General features: G+C 40.5%; 1 protein-coding gene across 3 annotated transcripts; it reads left to right on the forward strand.

Moving 5' to 3' along the window:
* Positions 1 to 26,788, forward strand: c4b (complement 4B (Chido blood group)). 3 transcript variants are annotated; one of them, XM_052579283.1, is made up of 42 exons: positions 2,007 to 2,263; positions 2,345 to 2,546; positions 2,880 to 3,066; positions 3,140 to 3,311; positions 3,625 to 3,695; positions 3,987 to 4,075; positions 4,245 to 4,327; positions 4,443 to 4,530; positions 4,988 to 5,108; positions 5,194 to 5,323; positions 5,452 to 5,564; positions 5,738 to 5,896; positions 6,029 to 6,196; positions 9,103 to 9,288; positions 9,402 to 9,560; positions 9,654 to 9,786; positions 9,900 to 9,971; positions 10,215 to 10,424; positions 10,536 to 10,647; positions 10,904 to 10,974; positions 11,052 to 11,191; positions 11,563 to 11,784; positions 11,867 to 11,918; positions 12,034 to 12,123; positions 12,257 to 12,463; positions 12,695 to 12,770; positions 12,917 to 13,109; positions 13,241 to 13,342; positions 14,310 to 14,472; positions 14,599 to 14,813; positions 14,908 to 15,063; positions 15,517 to 15,576; positions 15,683 to 15,773; positions 15,898 to 16,069; positions 16,158 to 16,248; positions 17,499 to 17,573; positions 17,661 to 17,767; positions 18,081 to 18,166; positions 18,311 to 18,403; positions 18,494 to 18,577; positions 18,736 to 18,868; positions 26,464 to 26,788. In XM_052579283.1, exons 3-42 carry the CDS (start codon positions 2,992 to 2,994, stop codon positions 26,603 to 26,605), a joined length of 4,962 nt encoding a protein of 1,653 aa, XP_052435243.1. In that variant the 5' UTR covers positions 2,007 to 2,263; positions 2,345 to 2,546; positions 2,880 to 2,991; the 3' UTR covers positions 26,606 to 26,788. The 3 variants fall into 3 exon arrangements, with proteins under 3 accessions (XP_052435242.1, XP_052435241.1, XP_052435243.1); XM_052579282.1 differs by lacking the exons at positions 2,007 to 2,263; positions 2,345 to 2,546 and adding an exon at positions 1 to 167; XM_052579281.1 differs by lacking the exons at positions 2,007 to 2,263; positions 2,345 to 2,546 and adding an exon at positions 1 to 167 and having other exon boundaries at positions 17,661 to 17,763; positions 18,077 to 18,166.
* Positions 26,789 to 26,844: the final 56 nt, after the last annotated feature.

Genomic DNA, 26,844 nt, shown 5'->3' on the forward strand with positions numbered 1-26,844 from the left:
TCAGTTGATCTTGTGCAACATTAGCAGAGTTAAGAGACCAAAATCTTCTTGGAATCCTCACACTGCTCACACAGGAATAACACACTCACAATGGAGGTGCACATGCGTCCTCTTCTCTATCTGCTGCTGTGTATGTGTTCTGCTGTTCAGGGAGAGAACAGAAAGAGGCAAGTATTATATATTATTATTATTTACTAGCATTGATTGTTATACTTTATTTTAGGTTGTCCTTGTTACTGTCTAATTATACATTTAAGTACTGAGAAATATTTATCAACTACATGCACTCACTATATGGTTAGGATTAGGGTTTTGGTCAGGGTTACTTGCATGTAATTATGCAAAATTCATTGTTATTACAATAGTAAGTACATGTAACATGTAAAAAGGACAATTTAAAAAAAACAAAGTGTTACCATATTAAATTGTAGTGGTTACAGTAGTTATGACACCTACAGTAGGGTGTGCACCTTAATAATAATAATAACAATAATGTTAACCAATACCAATGCAGGTATTTAGATATTGTTTTAGGCTACTGATGTACATAATTTTTGCTTTATAATACATTGCTGATAATTAATGCAATTTAATGGTGGTTAACTTTAATGTAATATATGTTGCAGCCATAATAACAGTTTTTGAAGAGGCTTTACCACACTGTACATCAAGTTACATGTATTTACATACTATAGTATAACAGTAAATTATGCACGATTACAAGCCACTAAGCTTAAACAACTTGTAGTTAGCCCTAACCTTAGCTCTATAGTATGCACTTAATTCATTATTTTTATACAAATATTGTGTAATTGTTAACACTTTACAATTAGGTCTAATTAGTTAATATTAGTAAATTCATTATCTAACAAAGAGCAATACATTTGTTACACTAAATGTATTTGTTAATGTTAATTAAAGAAATAAATTGTAGTTTAGGTCCATTAAATAATATTAACAGATACAACCTTTGAGTTCAATAATGTACTATATTAGTAAGGTATTTGTTGCAATAAACATACATTTATCTCCCAGATACCCACATGTCAAGGCTTTCGAGTGTCCCGTTCTGTGGAAACTAATATAGTCTTGTGTCTTGTGTCATTTACATTTCACCAGTTTAAAATAATATCAAAGTTTTATGCTTGATTTATTTGTAACTCATTAACCTCAAAACCTTTTTAGCTTTCTCTTTCTGCAAATTTTATGGTGTAGCAATTTAACAGCACCCAAAATACTATCAAACACTTCAATGCAGCTCTATTCTTCATGAAAAATGGATCAAAAGGCACTCAGGAAACACAAACCTCAAAACAATCTGCTAAATGCTGGCCAAATAACCGAGATGTTGATTCGCACAGGACTAATATTATCATAGGACCTCGATGTTCAGTGAAATATATTAGATCATTTGCGGGGGGATTTTTACTTCACAAATTACAGACATGGATGATTCACATGGGATTTAGATCACAGACAACCTCCACAATTATTACAAATGACCGGAGATCACCAGGTAATACTAACCCAGTGTGAATAGGGCTTAAGATTTAATAATTGCATTTTTCATTGTTAGTTCATGTTAATGTAGTTACCTTATATTAATAAACCATATTTTAAAGGGTTAGTTCACCAGAAAATGAAAATTAAGCTGTGTTTACTTGCCTCCGAGGCATCCTAGGCGTATATGACTTCCTTCTTTCAGATGAATCCAGTCGGAGTTGGTCTTTGATCTTTCATGCTTTGATCTTTCATGCTTTGATGTTTCATGCTCAGCGGGTGTTGCATGCATCATTCCAAATCAAGTTAAATAAAAGCGCCCATCAATAAAAATAAAGCTTATTTCACAGCTCCGGGGGTTAAACAAAGGCCTCCTGTGGCGAATCGATGCGAGAAATATCCTTATTCAAAACTTAATAATCACTTTAATATAATTTGAGCACAGAACGCAGCTCCAGGCTGATGACATATGGGTCAGCATTGCGCATGCGCTGATGAGTCTCGTGAAAACCAAGGTTTGTTTTTTGTTTTTTTACAGAATCAAAGGAAGCAAAGTTTCCTTAATTTAGAAAACTCTTACTTTAGAGTCTCTTCTTGGCTTATACATTCTTCTTTACAAATCCTCGTTTTTTACTTGTAATTAGTGACCGTTGTTTTGCTTTGATCTTTCCACTGCATTTCCACATTCGTCACTTCTGAGCGGCGCATGCGCAAAGCCAATCTCATATGTCGTCCGCCCGGAACTGCTTTTCCATTTACAACAGTGAGTGCATACTAGATTAAAGTGATTATTATGTTTTGAACATGGATATTTTTCTTACAAAAATGCATTGATTGACCACAGGAGGCCTTTGTTCACCTCTCAGAGCTGTGTGGGACACTTTTTTATGGATGGGCACTTTTTATTTAACTTCTTTTTGACTGATGGATGCAACGCCTGCTGAGTGGCATTAAACAGCATGAAAGACCAAAGACCATTTTTTTATATAACTCCGACTGGATTCATCTGAAAAAAGAAAGTCATATACACCTTGGCTGACATGGGGGTGAGTAAATCACAGCCTTATTTTCATTTTTGGGTAAACTAACCCTTTAAGTGTTCCTGTGTAATTACACTGTAACAATGTCACCTTAAAGAAAAACCAAACCTGCATTCAGGCTTCATTTACACCATGAAATGAAAACTGTTCATGATTTACATATTTTCTCTTTCATTCATATTTTCATTCATATTTCATATTTTCTCTGTCGTTCCCATGTTTATAAATCATTTGTTTTAAGAAACTGAACTGAGTTTAATGAAATGGTCTTGGTTTCTCTCTCTCTCTCTCTCTCTCTCTCTCTCTCTCTCTCTCTCTCTCTGTATGTGTGTGTTTCAGATTCTTAATCACTGCTCCGAGTGTTTTTCATGTTGGTGTGAAAGAACCTGTATGGATTCAGGTAGGCGAGGCACTGCTTGGCAAACCCGTGTCCTGTCAGTTAGAAACGGAGATGCGTATTCCCATGTCTACACGGGAGACCAAAACAATCACCAAAAAGGGGCAGTTTGAAGCAGTGAATCTTGAGGTAAAGAAAATAAATGTCTACATTAATAAAAACATTTTTATGAGGTTTATTTTCTGTGTATTTCTTCTTCAAGATATCTGAAAGTAAAAGTTCAGAACTGAAATCAATCAATGGAGAGCCTCCCTATCTCAACCTGGCATGTGAAGTTGATGGTCAGAAACGGCAGACCCGTGTCCTGGTCTCCAAACACAGTGGCTACATCTTTATTCAGACAAACCAACCTATATACAACCCCAAACAGAAAGGTATTAAACATGTGAAAAAAATATATCAGTGGCAATTAGTATCCACCTTATAATAGCACAAGATCAGTTTATTTTTTGTTTTTTTGCATTAATGTTTAAGTGAGTACCTTAAGTCATTTAACTGGTCTCTAAGACTGTCTCTAAACAACTGATCCAAAAATCTTATCTTATCTCCTTTTCTAATTCAAATAGCCCTATGGTGTGAACATTTCTATTCAGCCTCTCAAATAAAATTAGTTTAACGTGTCATTGTTCCATTGTTTGCATTTTACTGTGGTATATTTAATATAGTTTCTGTGTGTGTGTTTCCCAGTTTCATTTAGGATCTTCACTTTCGACCACTCCATGCGACCAAAATCGGAGATTATTTATGTATATATATACGTAAGTAAGAAAGAATGAATACACTTTATGTTACACTGTGATTATTACAGTCTAATTTTATATTTAAGGTCTAAATAATATTAATTAACAAAATGTAGTTACTAAGATTAGGGTTATGCTTTGGTTTAGGAATAGTTGCCCGTAATTATGCATCATTTACTGCTATTAAATGCATGTGTAACAAGAACAGTGTAAAGTGTTTTCAGCTTAAATCCTTGCCATCATTTATTAAGCAAATCAAGAAACTGGAGTGTCCTCTCTAACCAGCCTGACCTTTATCTGTATCCCCAGAATGCTGAGGGGAACAAGATCAAGAAATCAGCATACAAAGTTTTCAGTGGCGTTCTGTCCAAGGACTACCACATCCCTGATATCTCTAAGTACAGTCAATCTCAATCTCAATATCAAGTTAATATCAAAACCCTGTAGCATAACCCAGTGATGTTCATGGAAATAAATATTAACATGCTCTTCACTCTATAATGACACCATTGTGAATCTGCAGTATTTATTTCAGTCCATATCAGACTTTTAAATCAATCTTTCTAGACCTGGTGTATGGAAGATTACAGCACACTACAAAGGTGATGAGATAAATGCCGCAGTACGTGAATTCAAGGTCCAGAAGTTTGGTAAGTCAAATGAAACAATTAAATATGAACTCTCAGATAATACTATAAATATCTATAAAAATAATTATTCTCTACAGATTTTGTACTGCATCTAACTAAAATACTTTTTGGTCAGTTCTTCCTAGCTTTGAGGTTTCTATTCATTCAGAGAAAACCTTTCTGCTTGTGAATGCTGAGACATATACATTCACCATTAGAGCCTCGTAAGTTCATATTCAGATCAAATAATAGTCTTAAAGGGATAGTTCACCCCAAAAGATGAATTTTGACATTATTTACCCATCCTTATGCTATTCCAAACCTGTATTACAACCCCAATTCCAGAGAAGTTGGGACATTTTGTTAAATGCAATATCATCAAGAATCTGTGATTTATTAATTCTCTTTAACTTTAATTAATATTTAATTTTTATTATTTAATTAAATAATCACAGATTCTTGATTATATTGCATTTAACAAAATGTCCCAACTTCTCTGGAATAAATAATGTCACAATTCATCTTTTGGGGTGAACTATCCCTTTAAGACCATTATTTACCATTATTACAAAGAAAATTTCCAAAGGTTTCACTGACCTGAAAGTTTCACTGATTTAAATTTATTTTGTAAATATGAATGGTTTTTGATGGCTTTTATTTTATTTTATTTTATTTTGAAAGATACACATATGGCAAGACCATTGATGGTGGTTTCCATTGTCGGTTTGGGATAAAAAAGGATGCGTCAGAGAGTAATGCTGGAGAAATCGAATTCATCAGGGGACTGGAAAAAACTGGATCTGTGAGTAGAAATCATAATTTATTGAGTCTCCAAGAAATCTCCTAAGTACTGATCACACTTTATGTTGTGTCTTTCCCTTCTTTAGGTGAAAGAAGGCCATGCCAATATGACAGTTAAAATCTCAGACCTCAGTCAAAAACTGAATTCAGCATTAGAAGAATTAGCAGCAACTCAGGCCCAATTCTACATTGCTGTCACAGTCACAGATATTTTAAGTAATCATATTTTAAGATTACGTTTTATTGAGGTCAAAAATGCAACCAAGATTACCTAGTTAAAATGCAAACATTTCTTAGTTGACAAGATAGTTCTTAAACTAAAATGACTGTGCACCTCTCATAAGGTGGTGAGGTACAGGAATCAGAAGCTTTCCTTCCCATTGTTTTGAGCCCGTACAATGTGGATCTGTCTCGGACAACATCGTTCTACACACCTACATTCCCCCTTCAAGCAGTGGTAAAGAAAACACCATTTGATAAAATCTTAATTCTTAGGACAATGCATCATAATGATACCATTCAGTCATGAAGAATTATGGTTGCAGTAATTCATAATGATAGCTTTAATTAACATATTTTTGATTCATTTTTTTTTTTGCTATGATAACAGTGGTTTCTGTTTTTGGCTAGGTTACAGTCCGTCAGCCAAATGGTTCCCCAGCTGAAGATGTTCAAGTGAACTTGCATGTCTCAAGCACCAAAGAAAAGTTTATTGTTAAAACTAATAAAGAGGGAGTTGCATTTCAGAATTTCAACTTGGAAGGAACACCGCCCTCAGTTTTAGTACAGGTTAATACATCCCAAAAATAAACTTTTTTCAATACCTACCAGGCCTACAGGCATACCTAATACCATATTTTTAAGTCCCAATAAGTCCCATATTGTGTAAGCTGTATATTTCTGACATATTAATTTCAACAGGCAACAGTGGATGGTTTCAAGTCAACAAAAGAAGTGCGCCCAATGAAATCCTCAACAAACAGCTTCTTGCATATTAGTGTGACTGATAAAGTACTGTCAGCAGAAGAGTATTTGGATGTTACATTTTATGTCAATGGTAAACCAGAAGATGGGCAAATATATTATATGGTAAGTAATGTATTGCAATTATGAAGTGAATTTCCATTACATCTGATAAAACATTTTTGCTTTGTATTCCAGTATTTCTATTTAATGTATTTATTTATTTTGCATAGACTTCACAATTTGTTAAAGTTATGCTTAAAAATAACAAAGTATATTCTCTGAAAACAGTAATGTCACACACACCTGCTTCACTAGCACGTTTATATGATTTAAGCATGTTAAAATACACAATGAACAAAATTATAAATGCAACACTTCTGTTTTTGCACCCATTTTTCATGAGCTGAACTCAAAGGTGTCACGTGGGGGGTTGGGATGAACTCAAGCGCAGGCAGGATACACAACACACAGGGTTTATTGAAGACAAAAAGGGGAAAACAAATCCCACAAGGGGGAAAACAGCGACTTGGGCAAAGACAAAATGATTTAACAGGACTAGGAACTAACAGTTAACAAAAGACTCTTCACACAAGAACACTAACTATAGAGAGACTATAACAAGACTCACAACGTATCTTCAATGTGTAACAATAAGTAGCAATGTAACAATGAACCGCACAAGACAGTGAACACAAGGGGATATAAATAGGAAGACTAATGAAGACACAACAGGTGGCACAGGTAAGGCAATAATGACAAAACTAGGATAACAAGGGGGCGGGGCAAGGGAAACGAGACAACACAAGCACATGGCCCAAAGACAAGGCCATGTGCTTGTACACAAAACACGGGCCTGTCATGATCCTGCCTCAAGACTAGAGGAAAATCAGGACACGAAGGCAGAATAATGACAGAACCACTCCCTTAAGGAGCGGCTTCCAGACGCTCCTCAAGGGGACATCAAACACGGGACATGACTGACATAACTGACTGAGACACAGACACAAACCAACAAAACATTACAAATAACAATAAAGGCAAACATGAAAACACTATGACAGGGTTAGGGTGGCAAATCAGAAAAAACAAACAAGGAAGGGGAGGAGGCGGGACAACAAAGTTCATGGGGGGAAGTCCAGGGTGGTTGGGTGGGGCAGGAGTCTTAGGTGGACGGGACGAAGGCTGACGACGAGGGGTGCGTGCAGGTCTGGGTGGTGTAGGGTGGGGTGTGGTCTCTGGACACTTGACAACATCTGTGGACATGATAGGAGGGGTCTCTGGACACTTGACGACATCTGTAGACATGACAGGCGTGACCTCTGGACAAACAACAACATCTTCAGGACACATGACAACAACTGTGGACACTGCATCGGCGTGGACAGAAACTGGCTCTAGAACCGCGCTCACTGCGGCTGGTTCGGGATCAGTGCTCACTGCGGCTGGCTCGGTTTCAGCGCTCACTGCGGCTGGCTCGGGATCAGCGCTCACTGCGGCTGGCTCGGGATCAGCGCTCACTGCGGCTGGCTCGGGATCAGCGCTCACTGCGGCTGGCTCGGGATCAGCGCTCACTGCGCCTGGCTCGGGATCAGCGCTCACTGCGCCTGGCTCGGGATCAGCGCTCACTGCGCCTGGCTCGGGATCAGCGCTCACTGTGGCTGGCTCGGGATCAGCGCTCACTGCGGCTGGCTCGGGATCTCTAGGAACGGGGTTTGGGGACAAGACAGGACTGGCAGGGACTTCTAGGATCTGGACTAGACGTGACAAATATTCTGACAGGGTCTTGGCAGCAATGACAACTGGCATCTCTTGACGAGCCGAAACAGACTGCAATACCGCTTCAGCAGCAGAGTCGTCCGCGGCTCTCTCCTCAGCGCTCACGACTGCTGACTCAGACACCATTCTCTCTGTTGCTGGTACAGAAACCTCTTTTGCTGAGGTAATCTCAGGAACAGTCTTCTCCAATGCAGTCTTCTAAACAGCCTCCTCTGCAGCAACCTCTGGAGCCGCGCTTAAAGCATTCAAAATGCTATCAATAAAATGCATCTTTGTTCGTTGTCCATAACATACACCTGCCATACCATAACCCCACTGCCACCATGGACCACTCAATCCACAACGTTGACATCAGCAAACCACACCCCCATAAACACTGTCTGCCATCTGCCATGTACAGTGAAAACTGGGATTCACCCGGGAAGAGAACACCTGTCCAAAGTGCCAGACACCATCGAATGTGAGCATTTGCCCACTCAAGTTGGTTACGATAACGATGAGACCCTGATGAGGACGACAAGCATGCACATGAGCTTCCCTTAGATGGTTTCTGACAGTTTTTGCAGAAATTCTTTGGTTATGCAAACCGACTGTAGCAGCAGCTGTCCGGGTGGCTGGTCTCAGAAGATCTTGGAGGTGAAGATCCTGGATGTGGAGGTCCTTGGCTGGTGTGGTTACACGTAGTCTGGGGTTGTGAGGCCTGTTGGATGTTCTGCCAAATTCTCGGAAACACCTTTGGAGATGGCTTATGGTAGAGAAATGAACATCAAATTCACGGGCAACAGCAGTCAGCAGACATTCCTGCAGTCAGCATGCCAATTACATGCTCCCTTAAAATTTGTGACATCTGTGATATTGTGCTGTGTGATAAAACTGCACATTTTAAAGTGAACTTTTATTGTGGCCAGCCTAAGGCACACCTGTGCAATAATAATGCTGTATAATCATCATCTTGATATGCCACACCTGTGAGGTGGATGGATTATCTCAGCAAAGAAGAAGTGCTTACTAACACAGATTTAGACAGATTTGTGAACAATATATGAGAGAAATAGGCCTTTTGTGTACATAGAAAAAGTCTTAGATCTTTGAGTTCAGCTCATGAAAAATAGGAGCAAAAACAAAAGTGTTGCGTTTATAATTTTGTTCAGTGTATTTTTACCGGACAAAAATATCATTAAGTAACTGATTACGTTTTTGTAGTAATGTTTTATAAACATGACAACTATTTTGAAATGTATGTGTCTCTTCAGATTCTCAGTAGAGGCATGCTGAGATCAGCAAGCTCTGTTGCATCAGGTTCTGTAGTAAAAATATCCATCCGTATCAGTCCAGAGATGATCCCATCCTTCAGAGTGATCGCCTATTACTATGACACAAATGGTGACGCCATTGCAAACTCAGTATGGGTAGATGTAGAAGACAAGTGTGAGGGAAAGGTACATATTTCACATTTTTAACAGTTTTTGTAAGTTTATAATATTCAGTATAGTAAAAAAAGACTGATGAAAAAAAGAATGTTTACAGTTCTGCTGTCCCCTCTCCTATTTAGCTTGAGGTAAAACTGCATGACAATCATAATTATCAACCAGATGATATCGCTGAGCTTGACATTGACGTAGGAACGCAGAAGAATGCAAAAGTGGCCTTACTAGTTGTGGACAAAGCCATTTATGCCCTGGGTGCTCAAAACAAACTCACTCCAAAACAGGTGTGTTTTTCAGTCAAAAGCTTAGACCAAATAGACATATACTGTTGATCTGCTCTTGAGTTATTTTACTGTATCCCATTTTCCTGTGTGAAGGTGTTCACCTCCATGCAGTCTTATGATCTGGGGTGCTCATATGGTGGTGGAGAGAATGCAGCTGCTGTTTTTAATGATGCTGGTCTGGCCTTCATCTCCCACTCAACCTCATTTCGTTCAATGATGAGAAAAGGTACCAAATAATGTTTAAGAAACAACCAGACTTGTTTTACTGGGCTCATCATCTGTACATGAGAGAGCTGTTAAAATAATCATTTATAATTTTCAAATTCATTGTGCATCTAGGGTTCAGCTGCAAGGCTGGTTTTAGACGCAACAAACGTTCTATAGATGTTCAAGCAGAAATGGCTAAAAAAGGTATAGTATTGTCAGTATTAATATTTGTTTACCTTTTGCATTAATTCTCGTAGCTTGTGTTTTGGTAATTTAAAGGTGCACTCAGTATTTATATATTTCATTTGTCAATATGGAGGCATTTTGGATCTTTTTTAGCCATGTATTATAATCAGATTGAGAACTTACACCAGCTTTGACCTGGTTTTGCTCTCGAAGATGTCCAATTACTGTCAGTTTCTCCCGCTCATCACTTTTGTTGTGTAGAAGCTGCATTTAAGAAAGCAGAATTGCAGAAATGCTGTCGCCATGGCTTCACCCTGATTCCTATGAAGTTTACTTGTGAGGAACGAGCGAAAAGAGTGGGCAAGACGGAAAGCAAAGAATGTGTGAAAGTCTTCCAAGAGTGCTGTGAGTTTGCAACCAAGTTAAGAGACAAAAAGAGGAGAGAGGACCAAAGAACAGGGCATGGCAGAAGTAAGTATAACATCTTAATAAAAAGCTATCATGCACGAGTCAGTTATCAGTGCATTGAATCCATCTGATTTTTCTTCCCACTAATGATTCTCCATTATTACATCCCCACAGCTGTTAATTCTAATGAAGTCGAGGATTTCACTGACTTTGGGATAGAAACAATTCGCCGATATTTCCCTCCAAGCTTTGAGTTTAAGCAGATTGATGTGAAAGAAAAAGTTAGGTGAGTAGGTTCTCTGCCTGTAATTATAAAGTAGGCATATATAATTGTTTATTTGCATAAAATATTAAAGTCTAAAGTAAAATAATTGTGTAAATACAATTGAAAAAAAAAGTATATATATATACTCTTTTTTTACAGTGAAATACACATACAATTATAAAAATGTTAAATTATCCATTGGATTTCCATTAAAACAGTGTACAGATTTTCAAAGTTCTTGAATGAGGGTTTTAATTGCACAAAGTCTTTCTTCCAGGCACAAAATCCATTTACCACACTCTATTACAACATGGGAGATCCAGTCTCTCAGTTTTTCTCCATCCCATGGTAATTTTCCTTCTCGCTGCTATCACATTTAATTGAAATCCACCAAAGTACTAAACTTTTACTTTTATTGTTTGCAGGTTTTTGTGTTGCGGAGCCAATTGATCTTACTGTATTTAAGTCATTGTTTATTTCCCTGAGGCTTCCCTATTCGGTTAAACGCTTTGAGCAACTGTCTATAGTTGCAGTGATCTTTAATTATGGCATGATGGAAAGGGAGGTTTGTTAAAATTAAATTATTTCTTTTTTTTTTCTTTTTTTTTTAAATACCACTTTAGTAATAATTACTGCTGTATGCATTTACAGTAATGCATTAAAAATGTACGTATTATAAATTAATATTTATAACAATTAAAATGTAGCTTTCAACCTGTAAAAAATTGTTACCTGAAGTAACATATTTCTGCCTGTCCATTAAAAATTACTTCATTGGTGTAGCCAGGTTGGTTCAGTCATATTATGTTGTATTGTTAATTAAATAAGCAGTTCATTTAAAGTAATGATAACATTATTTGTTATATTATACACTGTTATACAGTAGATTCATGATTAATGAGAATAATATATGTTCTTCATCACTTTCCTGGTCAGCTCGTTGTGCAAATGCAACAAGTGGAAGGTCTTTGTTCACCGGGATCAGCATCCTCATCTTCTGCTGTGAGAATCAGTCTGCAGCCACAGTCCTCTCAAACTGTGACTTTCCCTGCTGTTCCCATGAAAATAGGTGAAATCCCTATCATTATTGAACTTTATGAAGATGAAGAAGAAGAAAAATTTAGAGTGGATGCTATTCAAAAGACGCTCCTGGTCATGGTAAGGGGAATCGGAAATGTATCTCATATATTTTAAGTGATTATTATATCTATCTTTTGTCTTTTTTTTTCTCATGTCTCAGAATGAAGGAGTGGAAATGAGAGAAGAGCTGACGTATTTTATTAATCTGGATGGTGAGATTGTTTGCTGTCATTCAATTGCCCATTTAATTTACTACATATTCATATCTGACAAAGTCTGCGACATAGTAACCTCACAATGTATAAAAACCTGAATTCTGCTCATCAGGTAGAAGTGACCGGCGCTTCTTTATCAATGGATTTTTCCCGAATAACACAGTCCCTGAAACAGATGTCAACCTGTTTGTCAAACTAGAAGGTCAGAAAGCAACATGTTTAAAAAAGGTTTTGTGAATGCTTTCAAATTCTCCATTACTGACAATCCTTTATTATTTATTATGATGTTCTCTTAGAATATTTTTTTTTGTGTTTTTTTTTTTTTTTTAATGCAGATGAAGCATTTGCCAAGTCCACTGCTGTCCCATTACTCTCATCATCCAAAGTGGAAAAACTGATCCGGGCTCCTAAAGGCTGTGGAGAGCAGACGATGATCTTTATGTCTCCTACTGCCTTATCAATCCGCTACCTGGACAAAAGCCAACGTTGGATGGAAATGGAAGCAGGATCCAGAGACAAAGCACTGGATTTCATTGAGCAAGGTTTATTAAATCTGCATGCCACATAAGAAATTAAAATTTAAAAAAAGTATAAAATTGTAATACAATAGACCATGATCCGAGTAGATGTCATTTGAATTCAAATCAAAGCGAGCCTGTGAGTTGGCATTAATATTAATTCATATTTTGTCTTTCCTGACCAAGGCCTATGATTTAACACAATTTTAATGTGTCAGGTGATACCCTGCTCTGACTCACATTTTATTCTGGCAGCATATGAACGGATTTTAACATTCAAAAAGCCTGACGGATCCTATGGAGCTTGGCTAAACTATCCAACAAGTACCTGGTAAAAATGCAAACAAAATGCAGTCATACAATGGGACTTGTTTTGTGCTGCACTTGCCTCATCCAATAACTATTTTATCCAATACAATGTTTAGATTTAGAATCCCAATTTTTTTAAAGTATTAGATGGCTTCTCATTTCCCTTAGGTTGACTGCACTGGTGGTGAAAGTGTTGTCCCTTGTGGCTGAGCGACAGATAGAAACTCTTGAACAGCAAGGGACAACAGAGAGGATGATTTCACAGATGGACATCCGTGACGCAGTCACATATCTGATTAAAACACAGAGCTCCAATGGGTCCTTCACTGATACAAATCCAGTCTATCACAGGGAAATGCAGGTCTAAATGCTTTCCATTATTTGCAAAAAGCTTTATCTTGTCAAACACTTGATATCAAACATTGCAAAATAGTATAAACAGGAATTGCATTCCTAAAATAAATGCGCTGATATTAAATGTTTCTGTTGTAGGGAGGTATTGGAGGAGTTGATCAAGATGCCTCTTTAACAGCTTTTATCACGATAGCTCTTTATCGTTCCCTCCCTTACTTGGAAGAAGAAGTAACTGATGTGGTAAGAACGAAAAGTATCATTTACACTGGCATCAAAAATATTTGGCCACTTAAGCCACAATTTACTGAGCAACTAAAGGGACATGGTGATAGGAAAAATGTCTTCACTTGTAAAACTTATATCTGCATTCACTCACAAAAGCATTAAAAATGCATTATTTCCATCATTCTCTCATGAAATGCTAAGCTTCTGCAAACTAACACTGTAAAGTGGGGAGCAAAGGAACGCTGGCAGAAAAGGAACATTTGAATGCAGGAGTATTCGTAAATGAAACAAACAGAAAACAAGAACCAGGGAACACAAGTATCTACATCAAAAAATGACTAAAAAAAGAAAAGGAATAAAAGAAACATGTCCAATTAGGGGCTCTGTAAACTTCTGTGAAGATTCTGTTAGATTTCAAAATATGAAAAAAGATTGTCAAAGTGTAGACAAAGTCATGGACACTTTATAGTTGTCAAACTGTAGATGTAATGAGCTACACTGCTGGTAGGGCACCTGTGTGAACTTGAAATTACATCACGGTTAAAAAATCACCTTGAGAGCAGTTAAATAAATAAATAAATGTTTATTTTGAGACAAGCTTTAGCATAATTTATTTGCAGATGCCACATGGTTTGCTATTTTGTATGTAGTGCACTTAAAATGTGACTTAAGTGTCCAAAGTGTCCACTTTGCGGGTCCACTGTACTGTATGTCTAATATTCATAGAAAGCCTGTTATAGGCACTACTCAAAGAATGTTTTTTGACCTCCTTAATGCATTCAGCCTTTTTTGACACAGAAGAAATATGTGTGTTTCGAAATGTTTTGTGTTATGTATAAAGTACCATAAGGTGCCAAAAATACTTTATTCTAAATGTATCTGTGACGTTATATTAGTGTCCAACAATTCAGATTTTTTTAATGCATTATGAGGGTTAATAAAAAAAAATTAAAAAACTAACATGTTTTTTTATGCTCACTAGAATAAAAGCATCTCTCTTGCCACCAACTTCCTCCTTAAACGGGTGGGTGATCTTAAAAGACCTTATGCATTGGCCATTACGGCGTACTGTTTGTCTGTCTGCCTCACTGATCGAACTCAGTCACTGTCAGCCTGGAGGAAACTCAGAAGTCTTGCAAAACCAGGTATCTTACCACATATTGACAACTTTATGGAAGTGTTGGAAACTTTAAATATATTAGTCATATAATAAATATATTGTTTTTTTTCTGTAAATTCTTTACTCTCTCCTGCTCAATTGAACTGAATAGTGGAAGAGTGTCTTGTTTGGGAAGATGATGAAAGCATGCGGCTGGTAAATGAGGCAAAAAATAACCGTGTGCCTCCTGCAGTGGCATTAACAGTAGAGACCACCGCATACGCTCTCCTGACTGCACTTGCACAGAATGACTTATTAACAGCAAATGCTGCCGCATGCTTCTTGTCTTCACAAGAAAACTATGAAGGAGGTTTTAAATCAACACAGGTGGGTACTGAATGGTACCTACTATAAGTCGTTTACTCTAATTCCAAACGATATTAAACAAATGCTAACACTACACTATTCAAACATACTTTAGGACACTATCATGGCTCTGGAAGCTCTATCAGAGTACGCACTGAGTATCCCTGAAGCCCCCTTCGGTACAATCAATGCACTGTTCACCATTCAAGGGAGGTCTGAGATGGAAAAGCTGACTTTGGACAAAAATGAAAAAGTGGAAACGGAATTAAAGGTAAACAGAATGTACTGCAATTATAGACTATATTTTATTAGCTATATAACTCCTTTATATTTTTGGGAAATAGTGTGTGGAAAAACGACAAGGTTTTTAATTATTATTCTTTTTAAATTCAAATAAATGTAAGTTCAAAAAGGTGGTTAAATGACTGGGGCAGTGACACAAAACACTGACAGAAATCTAACAAAATTGCTTAAGAGAACGAGGATTGATGTGGAAGTCCTGTCCTAAATATAAACTACTGTGACACACACACACACACACACACACACACACACAAATAGAGTGGTCCATGTACATTGAGATGAGGACACTGAGCAGCTACTGTAATATGGCATGTTGTCCTCCAGGTGACACTGTAAGTTCACAGATCTTATCAACAGTGTTCCATTATGACTTAGATATTTAGTTTATCTGTTTATCATGGTATGACTTTTGTCTTTTCAGAGACTAGTGGGAATGGGAATAGATGTAAACCTTTCCGGTAAAGGAAAAATTAAAATGAAAGTAAGCAGTTTAACAAATATTTCCACAGAGTGCATACATGAGGTCAAAAATTTCCACAACATTAATATTATTATTATTCTATTCTTATTCTGTTTTGTTACTGTAGGTTGCAAAGGCTTATTATGCTCATAAGGAAGACTCCAACTGCGCTGACTTGTCCATAAATGTGACTGTAGAGGGAAAAGTGGAATACACAAGTGAGTTGAGTTCTATCCATGCCAGGCCTAATTTAACACATTTAATCGTATCCATATAATTCATACCTTATTTCTGTAAATATGCAGAATTACATGCAATTCTTCTTACAAATATATTTTTGAGGTTATGTACAACAAACTTACAATTACTATGAGGACTATGAACAAGATGAAGAGAGGAATGAGGAGGAAGATCTCCCCCGGTCAGCCATCGAGTGGTTTGATGCTCGCAGCAGACAAAAAAGAGACACTACGCAAAACACGCAAGATGAAGTGGTCTATACAGTGTGTGTCAGGTGAGAGAATGTACTTCTAACAAACATTTGTCATCTTAATCATAATCTGCTGTTTTGGAGGTTATCAGGATCATCTCTTCTCTCACAGTCACACACAGGGGAGGAACCTCTCTGGAATGGCCATTGCTGACATCACTCTACTTAGCGGCTTTGATGCAATCAGTACTGATCTAGAAAAGGTCTGCCATAAACGTATCCAATGGTTATATATATGAATTAGGAATTATGTTTACAATATTTATTATTATTATTATTATATAGAATGTGTAATCCCTGTCTTTATCCTCTGTTTTAAAGGGATAGTTCACCCAAAAATGAAAATTCAGTCAATAATTATTCACCGTCATGTCGTTCCAAACACGTAAAAACCTTTATTCATCTTCTGAACACAAATTCAGTTATTTTTGATGAAATCCAAGAGCTTTCTGACCAAACACAGACGGCAACACAACTATCCAGAAAAGCAGTAGGGACATCATTAAAAGAGTCCATGTTGTTCAAATGTAATTTTACAAAGCTACGAGAATACTTTTTGTTCACAAATAATAAAAAAAAGTAAAAACAACAACAAACTATTCTTCTTTTCCATGTCATTCCCTGCAGAAACTGGCATTCTGACATAGAACCTGGATGTGCTGTGCCTTGTTTTCAAGTAATGCACATGCACGTGTCATGATACTTTAGTGAATGGTAGTGAAGAATGACAAGGAAGAGAAGAAATTGTTGCATAAACTTGTTATGGTCCCACTTTATATTAGGTGGCCTTAACTACTATGTACTTACATAAAAAAATAAGTACAATGTAATTATTGTGTTCATATTGTATTGTAAAACACTTGTTGCTGTTGAGGTGGGATGGGGTAAGGTTAGGGAGAGGGTTGGAGGTATGGGTAAGTTTAAGGGTGGGTTAAGGTGTAAAGTATGGGTCAACATTGTAATTACAGAAATTAAATACAGATGTAATTACATGTAGTTTTTTCAAATATACGTACAATGTAAAAACATGTATGTACACAATAAGTACATTGTACTAAATTATTAATTAAAATGTAAGTACATTGTAGTTAAGGCCACTTAATATAAAGTGGGTCCCTTGTTATTTTTATTTTCATGGTTGGCACACAAAAAGTATTCTCATAGCTTAATAACATTAGGATTGAACCACTGATGTCACAATTTGTCCTTACTATATTTCCGTGCCTTGACCGTGGTAGTACCCTTGCTGTCTTTTGAGGGTCAGAAAGCTCTCAAATTTCATCAAAAATATCTTAATTCGTGTTCCGAAGATGAACGAAGGTCTTATGAGTGTGAAATGACATGAGGATGAACTCTCCATTTAATAGTTATCTATCTGTATCTTATTATGGGTCTTTCATCATTTTGCTTATCTCCATTGTTTCTGTTGTTTCACTAACATTCTCTCCAACAGCTAAAAGATCTGATGGACAGGTATATTTCTCACTATGAGCTCACACGAGGAAGAGTGCTATTGTACTTCAATGAGGTGAAATGAGTACAAACACACAGTCATAATTAATCATAACTCCCTTACATACAAAGTAGTTGAAGTTGTCTCTCTGTCACCCCTCAGATAGAAGAAGGTGAGGCATGTATAGCATTCGGAGCCAAGCAAAGTGTGGCTATTGGTTTAGTTCAACCAGCTCCTGCTACCTTTTATGATTACTATGAGCCAGGCAAGTTATTCTTTAATTTCTTTTTGTATGAGAAAATGTATTTCACAGGACCATAACAACTGAACTTGTTAATTACATGTCACGTTTGATATATATGTACAGTATATATATATATACAGTAAATAAAGGGACTTAATATAAAAAAGCCAAGATGATAAAACTGTCCTGATATAATAGTGAAGAAAAACATGTATTTTTCTTTCACATATGATGGTGTGTGTGTGCACGTGTGTTTAAAAAGTTATTTCTTTATCATGAACGACAATGACATCAATGAGTTGTCATTGATACCCAATACCCATCATTTCCACAGACAGGAGATGTTCAGTGCTGTACAGCGCTCCCAAAAGGAGCAAGGCGGTTTCTGTCCTGTGCTCAGATGATGTGTGTCAATGTGCAGAAAGTAGGTTCTCAGTAAATCATTTCTCATTCAAACAAACCCATATAAAAACCAGTGACCATATCTACACTAACCAATGCTAATTTATTGTAGAATTGTAGAATGAGTTTTACACATCATGAAATATAATAATGTCTGTTTCATCAGGAGGTTGTTTCACAGAGAAGAAAACAATTGAGATGGAAATCACCAAAAAGAAGAGATTTGAATATGCTTGTTATCACACCAACATTGAATATGGTTTGTGATTCCATATTTATACAAACACTAACAAAACCTAAGAGGCAGATCTTACCTTTTATTAATCTTTTCTTTTCTTTTTTCTGACAGCATTTGAAGTCATTGTGGATTCAGTTACTGAAGAAAGCAATTTTATGTTATATTCAGCAACTGTGACCGTGGTCCTCCGATTCTGTAAGTGATACTTTTTTTTTGGAGCTTTATCAATAGTGTCACATGCACTGTAGTAACGATCAGTGAACATGAGCATTTTAGATAAAGAGGACACTGCTGAGTTTATTAATCTAAAAGATATTCTCATATAAATTAAGAGTTTAACCTCTGACCCTCAGCGGGAGATTTGAGCGTAAGCGCAGGCAGTACACGAGTGTTTGCCAAGAGAAAGCACTGCAAGGGTGAGCTAAAAGAGGGCAAGACGTACCTCATCATGGGCAATGATGGCCCCACCAAAGACTTAAATGGAAAGTAAGTACATTTACATGTATTCGTTTAACAGTCAATTAATGTCCAAATGAAATGGGACGTTTGAATGATTTTTTTTTTTTTTTATATATATAGGCTGAATTCCTGTCAGAAATTATGATTTATAGAATAATATTTGATAGCATCATTGTTTTACTGAGCCTTCTATAAAGAAGAAAATCATGATTAATCAGTTATTTTATTGCATTGACAGTCCTACATTTTACAAAAAGTCAACATACAAAGAATAACAATTACTACGATAATAATAATAATAATAATAATAATGTCACGTTTTTTGTAGAAAAAAAAATAAAATTATCCTTGCCAATGTATTTCTTTTACGCTATTGGGGATTTGTGGGCTCTATTTTCTGTGTAAAAGTTCAGCAAAGATGCATCCAATTGGTCAAAAATTGCAGTAAAGACATTTATGGTGTTAAAAAAGATAAATATAAGATAAATAAATGTGACCTTCGCTGGGAAAATTAGTTACTGTGCACGGCCTAATTTTGAGCTACAGACAAACAAAAATATCAGGTCTTGAGAAAAATTAGTTTCTTGAGCCTTCGTCTAGCACCACCATTTATGAAACATCTAAAATTATCTTTATTTGCATGTATTCTAAGAGGAGTACCTTTTTCTCTGCTTCCTTCTTGTGCTGCCGCTAACTGACATGAATCGCACACATAAAGGCGCTCACGATCCCAATACATACTGTATACACTGAATTGCTATTATGTCTAAAGTGAATGTCTGGGGAACTGTTGGGGGAAAAAAACATCTCATGTATGGCATTATATTAGATTAGTGCAGTACATACTGTAGGACTTACTATATGGGCCATCTGTCTCATCAATTTTAATCTATAAAAAGAAAGAGATCGCTGCTCTATATTGAACTGGTTTCTTTTCTGGTTTTACCGTTTTAATAATCAACTTATTTTGCCAGCACAGGTCACAAATGCTGTTCTTTTGGCGGTGGAAATGTATCAACGTTTGCACAAATATATTAAAGGGTTAGTTCACCCGAAAAGGAAAATTATGTCATTTATGACTCACCCTCATGTTGTTCCAAACCCGTAAGACCTCCGTTCATCTTCAGAACACAGTTTAAGATATTTTAGATTTGGCCCGAGAGCTTTCTGTCCCTCCATTGAAATTATGTGTACGGTATACTGTCCATGTCCAGAAAGGTAAGAAAAATCATCAAAGTAGTCCATGTGACATCAGAGGATGTCAGTTAGAATTTTTTGAAGCATCGAAAATACATTTTGGTCCAAAAAAAGCAAAAACTTCGACTTTATTCAGCATTGTCTTCTCTTCCGGGTCTGTTGTGAGCGCGTTCACTGCAGTGTAGTGATATCCGGTTCGCGAATGAATCACTCGATGTAGCCGGATCTTCTTGAACCAGTTCACCAAATCGAACTGAATCATTTGAAATGGTTCACATCTCCAATACGCATTAATCCACAAATGACTTAAACTGTTAACTTTTTTAATGTGGCTGACACTCCCTCTGAGTTCAAACAAACCAATATCCCGGAGTAATTCATTTACTCAAACCGTACACTGCCTGAACTGCTGTGAAGGGAGAACGTCTAAGGTTACGTATGTAACCCTGGTTCCTCGAAGGAACGAGACGCTGCGTCGAGAACGTTTGGGGAACGCGTCCAGCGTGACGTCTCTGAATAACATGTATAATCAGTCCAAAGGAAGGGCGAGACGTCATAGGCGGGTGACGTCAGAGACCAGGAAGCATAAAAGCATGAGCGGCGAAGCCGGATATCAGCCTCAAAGGATGAAGCAAGCGCCAGCCAGAGATGCCGGAAGTGTGGCACTGCGACGCAGCGTCTCGTTCCTTCGAGGAACCAGGGTTACATACGTAACCTTAGACGTTCCTCTTCAGGAACTCGAGCTGCGTCGAGAACGTTTGGGGAACGAGAATGCCCACGCCGCCAGACTTTCCAATCTCTGCTTAGTGTGGAAGAGCACAGCTAAAGCAAGAGAAGGAGAGGAGCCTGAAAGAAATCGGGGACAAACCGTCCAATGCCAAACTTTAGAAGGAAGTGAGTCTTGACCCCCAGGACAGGGGAGATCAGAGGACTCGAGGCTTAGGACAGCATCCTGATCACCGCTTAGCATAAGCTTCTTCTGGCCGGAGGCCTCAGCCTCAGCGCACCATGGAGGAAACATGTAACCAGAGGGTTTCTGCTCACTGACTGGCCACCGAGAGGGGCGTGGTAGGCCACCATGGCCGCCACGTAGACCTTCAGGGTGGAGTGGGTCAACCCTGCGGAGAGCCTGCAGGAACTCCAGCACTGTACCATCCGGGCAGTTAACTGGGTCGAGCTGGCAGTCTCCGCACCAAGAAGTGAAAAGCTTCCACTTCAAGGCATACAGTTTCCTCATTGAGGGAGCTCTGGATTGGAGAACGGTCTTACAACCTCGGTTGAAAGACCGGAAGCTAAGAGTTGTGCCTCCTCAGAGACAACACCCTACAGCCTCTAAGCTCCATGCGGGGGCACACCCTCCGCCTGCGAGAGGAGATCTCTCCTGACGGGAACCTCCCATGGAGTGCCGTCAAAAAGAGAAATCAGGCCCAGGAACCATACCCGGCCCGTCCAGAACGGGGCTACTAACAGCAGCTGGACTCCGTCCCGGCGCACTCTCTCCAGAACTCCTGAGAGCAGAGCAATCGGGGGAAAAATGTACAGAAGAAGCCTCGGCCATGTCTGTACCATGGCGTCCAGCCCCAGTGGAGCTGGATGAGTCAGAGGAAGCCAGAGGGGACAGTGCGATGTCTCTCGAGTCGCAAACAGATCCACCCGAGTCTGGCCAACATCTCCAACTCTGCTTCATCACCTCAGTGTGAAGCCGCCATTCCCCGGGCCTCGGCCCCTGCCTCAACAGGATGTCTGCTCCCATATTAAGATGCCCAGGAATGTGAACTGCTCTGCTTTCCTTAGCGAGAGGAATCCATCCTGGGCCCACACAAGGATCTGGTACGCTAGTTGTATAAACGGCGTGAGTGCAGACCTACTTGACGGTTGATGTAAGAGACCACCGCTGTGTTGTCGGTGCGCACCAACACATGGTGACCTCTTAGGTCTGGGAGAAAATAACGAAGTGCACACAGCACGGCCAGCATCTCCAGGCAGTTGATGTGCCATGTCAGATGGCGACCACTCCACAGACCACGGGCAGGGTGGCCACTCATGACCGCACCCTAGCCGGTGAGGGACGCGTCCGTCGCTAGCATACCGCGGCGACAAGGAGCTCCCAGCACCGGGCCCTGGGACAAGAACCAAGGCTTCCTCCACATATCCAAGGCACGTAGGCAGCGCCCCGTGACCTTTAGCATGCGAAGTGGGTTTCCCCTCAGGGAGAACCCCTTGGTCTTGAGCCACCACTGTAGGGGTCTCATGTACAGCAGGCCAATAGTATTCACGTTGGACGCAGCTGCCATCAGACCCAGCAATCTCCGTGACTGCTTGACAGTGAGTGACCAGCCTTCTCTCACTCTCGCGACTGCAGTGAGGATCGACTTGATCCGAGCAGGTGACATACGTGCCTGCATCGTGGTCGAATCCCACACCATGCCCAGATAAGTGGTTCTCTGAACTGGAGAAGGCACACTTTTCTTGGCGTTAAGTCTTAACCCCAGCTCTTTCATGTGAGCGAGAACGACACCTCGGTGCCGAACCGCCATCTGCTCAGCTGATATAAACCAAACATCAATGTGGTTGAGTCGGGAAAGTGTGGGGTGAGAGTGCAAGGCCAGTGGAAGATCCTTATTGGTAGGCTGTTGCCCCCAAAAGCAAACCTCAGGAACTTCCGATGAAGAAGGATGGAGATGAGTGCATCTTTTGATAGATCATGACACACCAGTCCTCGGACTTGGCCTGTGCAGGCGTGCTAAACTTCAGTCCCCTGACTGATAGGTTCAAAAAGCACAGATCTAGAAAGGGACACAACACCTCATTCTTCCTTGGAACAGTGAGGTACCGGCTGTAGGACCCGGACTCTGCAACCCAAGGAGGGACCACCTCGATGGTCTCCATCCTCAGAGAGACTCTACTTCTGTTCCATTACCAGAGCCTGCTTGGGGCCCACCAGAACTGGATTCTGTGGCCTCTCACTACAGTGTGCAGGACCCATTGAGACACATTTGGCAGTAGTTTTCACGCTGCAATATAGTCTACTAAGGGAATCAGCCTCTCAAGACTGATCTCTGGTTGCATCAGCGCAATTAGCTCGGTGCCCTGAAGCGGCGTACCGGCAGGAGACGGCCGAACTAGATGCTCTGGAAACCTCCCAGGAGGTCGCGAGCCTCTTAGCACCGCTACGTTTCCGGGCGGTAACTGAGAGAAGCGCTCGCTGGAGACCGCTGCGCCCTGGAACACCGGCAGGGTTGGCAGATCGATCTCCTGAGGGCACTGAGGAGAGACGGGCACCGTGTAATGCGGTGTACACCGCTCTTCCCCAGAGGGGCCTGCCCTCCGAGGTCCTGAGCCGCAGCATCAGGACTCTCGTAGCTGAAGTCTCCTAACAACGACGGTCCTCAGACCACATCGTCTGCTAGGAAGACTAGACCAGAGCCTGCTCGGGGCAGGACCCCGTGAAGTACACTTGGCAGGGGCTCCCACACCGCCATGTGACCTCCTAAGGGAACCAGTCTCGCGAGACTGGCCTCTGGTGCGCCTAGAGCCACTAGCTCGGTGCCCTGAAGTGGTGGACCGGCAGGGGATGACCGTACTAGCTGCTCTAGAGACCTCCGTAGAGGTAGCGAGCCTCTCAGCACCGCTACGTTTCCGGGCGGTAACTGAGAGAAGCGCTCGCCGGAGATCGCTGCGCCCTGGAACACCGGCAGGGTTGGCAGAACGATCTCCTGAGGGCACTGAGGAGAGACGGGCACCGTGTAATGCGGTGTACACCACTCTTCCCCAGAGGGAGCAGGCCCTCAAAATTTCCTAGGCGTCAGGACGTTATGATGAAGGCTATCCAGCGAAAACAACAGTCCGTAGAACTGCTTTCCACTAGAAGCCTTCGGCCTGGGAGCGCCACTTTGACTCTAGCGTCTGCGGAGTACAAAAGTGACACCCCCGGCACGTGGGGCTGGAACACGGATGGGACTGCTCCGCCCAGCAGCCCCTGACCGCCTCAACCTCCTCAGAGGAAGAGCAGTACACATGTGTTCTCACAAAAGAAATCACATCCCTAGAGCCCCTGTAATCTAACTTCACATAGTCAGATAAAGATGTCATTTTATTCCTTAGAATTAAATGTAGTCAGCAACCAGACTAGTCAACACGATCTGGTGTAGAAAAACTCACATAAAAATGAAACCATGTAATACACGCGTTGCCTCGGCAGCGCTCATGTCTTTTATATATAAATATATATATTATTTTATGCTACTCAGTCACACAAACAACATCAATCTCCTCAGAGAAAGACGGATGCTGCAGCGAGCTGTCTCAGAGGGCGAAGAAACTGCCTCGAGAATGAGCTCTAGATCTTGTGAACACGGGTGGAGATAGGACGAGCCGTCTCCAACCCGTTCGCCAGATCATGTGCGATTCCCGCTATCGCGGTCGCCGCTGTGCCTCAGCAACAGCGCGACCGCAACTGCAAGATCGCATGCACGGACACACTCCTCGGAGCGTGCCCGGCGAGAGAGCACGCAGCAGCAGCGAGCTGTCTCAGAGGGCGAACAAACCGCAGCGCTGGTTTCTAAGCCTCGAGCACGAGCTCTAGGTCTAGTGAACACGGGCGGAGATAGGACGAGCCGTCTCCAACCCGTTCGCCAGATCATGTGCGATTCCCGCTATCACGGTCGCTGCCGTGCCTCAGCAACAGCGCGACCGCAACTGCAAGATCGCATGCACGGACACACTCCTCGGAGCGTGCCCGGCGAGAGAGCACGTAGCAGCAGCGATCTGTGTCAGAGGGCGAACAAACCGCAGAGCTGGTTTCTAAGCCTCGAACACGAGCTCTAGATCTAGTGAACACGGGCGGAGATAGGACGAGCCGTCTCCAACCCGTTCGCCAGATCATGTGCAATTCCCGCTATCACGGTCGCTGCCGTGCCTCAGCAACAGCGCGACCGCAACTGCAAGATCGCATGCACGGACACACTCCTCAGAGCGTGTCCGGCGAGAGCGGAGCGCTTAACAGCGAGAAAAGCACAGTCAGCCCCCCGAGAGCTGACTGCGCGAGCTCCACTCTTCATTAATTCTGCTTATGTTAATATTAGGCATAATATGCTTGTGTAAATGGTGCTTGTGTGACTGGTGCTTGTGTGACTGCGAGCTCATCGACGCCTTCCACATCAATCTCCTCAGAGAAAGACAGGCAGCGCCGTCGCGCCCTCTCATCGGGGAGAAAGTACCGCAAACGCGGGCTTCCGACCACCGAGAGCGGGCGCCGGATCTGGTGGCTAAGAAAGAAGATAGGGACTTGCCCGTCTTACATTCCTTCCAGCAGATCCGAAAGCGAGTCCCGCGAGCACAACCACCGTTTCGCCTCGGCGAAAGCGGGTCTGGCACCGCGAGAAACGCCAGTGAAAGCTCTCTCCTCAAAGAGAGCCCTCAGAGAGTGAAGCAAAAGGCTCGCATCGCAGCCGTCAACTCCCTCGAGAGCTGACACTGCGCGCTTCACTCTCAAGCAGACAACACACGAGCTGCGTGTGTCCCTACCCTTTTTTTTTTTTTTTTTGGCAGGGAAAAACACACAGCCTGAGCGCTGCCTGCTCTCGCCCAAACTTCTCTGATTGAAGCTTTGACAATGGAGTTTATCAGTGGACAAACGACACTAAATAAGACTCACAAACAGATAGCGACTGACACACACACACAGAGCGCTTGCTGAAGACACAAGGCTGATATCCGGCTTCGCCGCTCATGCTTTTATGCTTCCTGGTCTCTGACGTCACCCGCCTATGACGTCTCGCCCTTCCTTTGGACTGATTATACATGTTATTCAGAGACGTCACGCTGGACGCGTTCCCCAAACGTTCTCGACGCAGCTCGAGTTCCTGAAGAGGAACTGAAGATGAACACTGAGTCGAATGTAAATACCAAAATGTATTTTCGATGCTTAAAAAAATTCTAACTGGCCCTCTGATGTCACATGGACTACTTTGAAGATGTTTTTATTACCTTTCTGGACATCAACAGTAGACTGTACACACAGTTTCAATGGAGGGACAGAAAGCTCTCAGACTAAATCTAAAATATCTTAAACTGTTTTCCGAAGATGAACGGAGGTCTTAAGGGTTTGGAACGACATGAGGGTGAATCATTAATGACATAATTTTCCTTTTTGGGTGAACTAACCCTTTAAGTAGCACAGTTGTTTTCAACATTGATATGTTTAAAACAAAAAATGCTTCTTGAGCACCAAGTCTGCATGTTAGAATGATTTCAGAAGGTTATCATGTGACTGCAATCTGTAGACAAAAGTAATAACTGCTGAAAATTCATAATTCCCATGACAGAAACAAATCACATCATAAAATTGATTAAAATAGTATGATGATGACATTTGACAATACATCTGACCTGTAGCTAATGGACATGAACTGTTTCTCTCTCAGCATGCAGTACCTGTTGGATTCAAAAACATGGGTTGAGGAGAAGCTGTCGACCTCAACATGCAGAGCATCAGTCAACAAGGGTTTCTGCAAGGAACTGAAAGATTTTGTGAAAGAGTACCAAGTTAATGGATGCACCATGTAGTCTGAACTGAAATTTGGGGGAATTTAATTACGCAACGTCTCACTGCAGCAGAAAATGAATCTACATTTATCCTGAATTGTAAACTTGCTTTTCTTTTTATGCTTATGATTATATGCTTGAGTCCGTCTTAAAATATATGTGCTCATAAAACATTATAAGACAATAACAACCATCATTTTCCAAGCTAAATCTTTTTCGACTTTTTTGTATTGATACTCTGTGTGTTCAAGAGACCGCTC

The sequence above is a fragment of the Carassius gibelio genome, chromosome B16, assembly GCF_023724105.1.
Source record: "Carassius gibelio isolate Cgi1373 ecotype wild population from Czech Republic chromosome B16, carGib1.2-hapl.c, whole genome shotgun sequence".
Taxonomy (NCBI): domain Eukaryota; kingdom Metazoa; phylum Chordata; class Actinopteri; order Cypriniformes; family Cyprinidae; genus Carassius; species Carassius gibelio.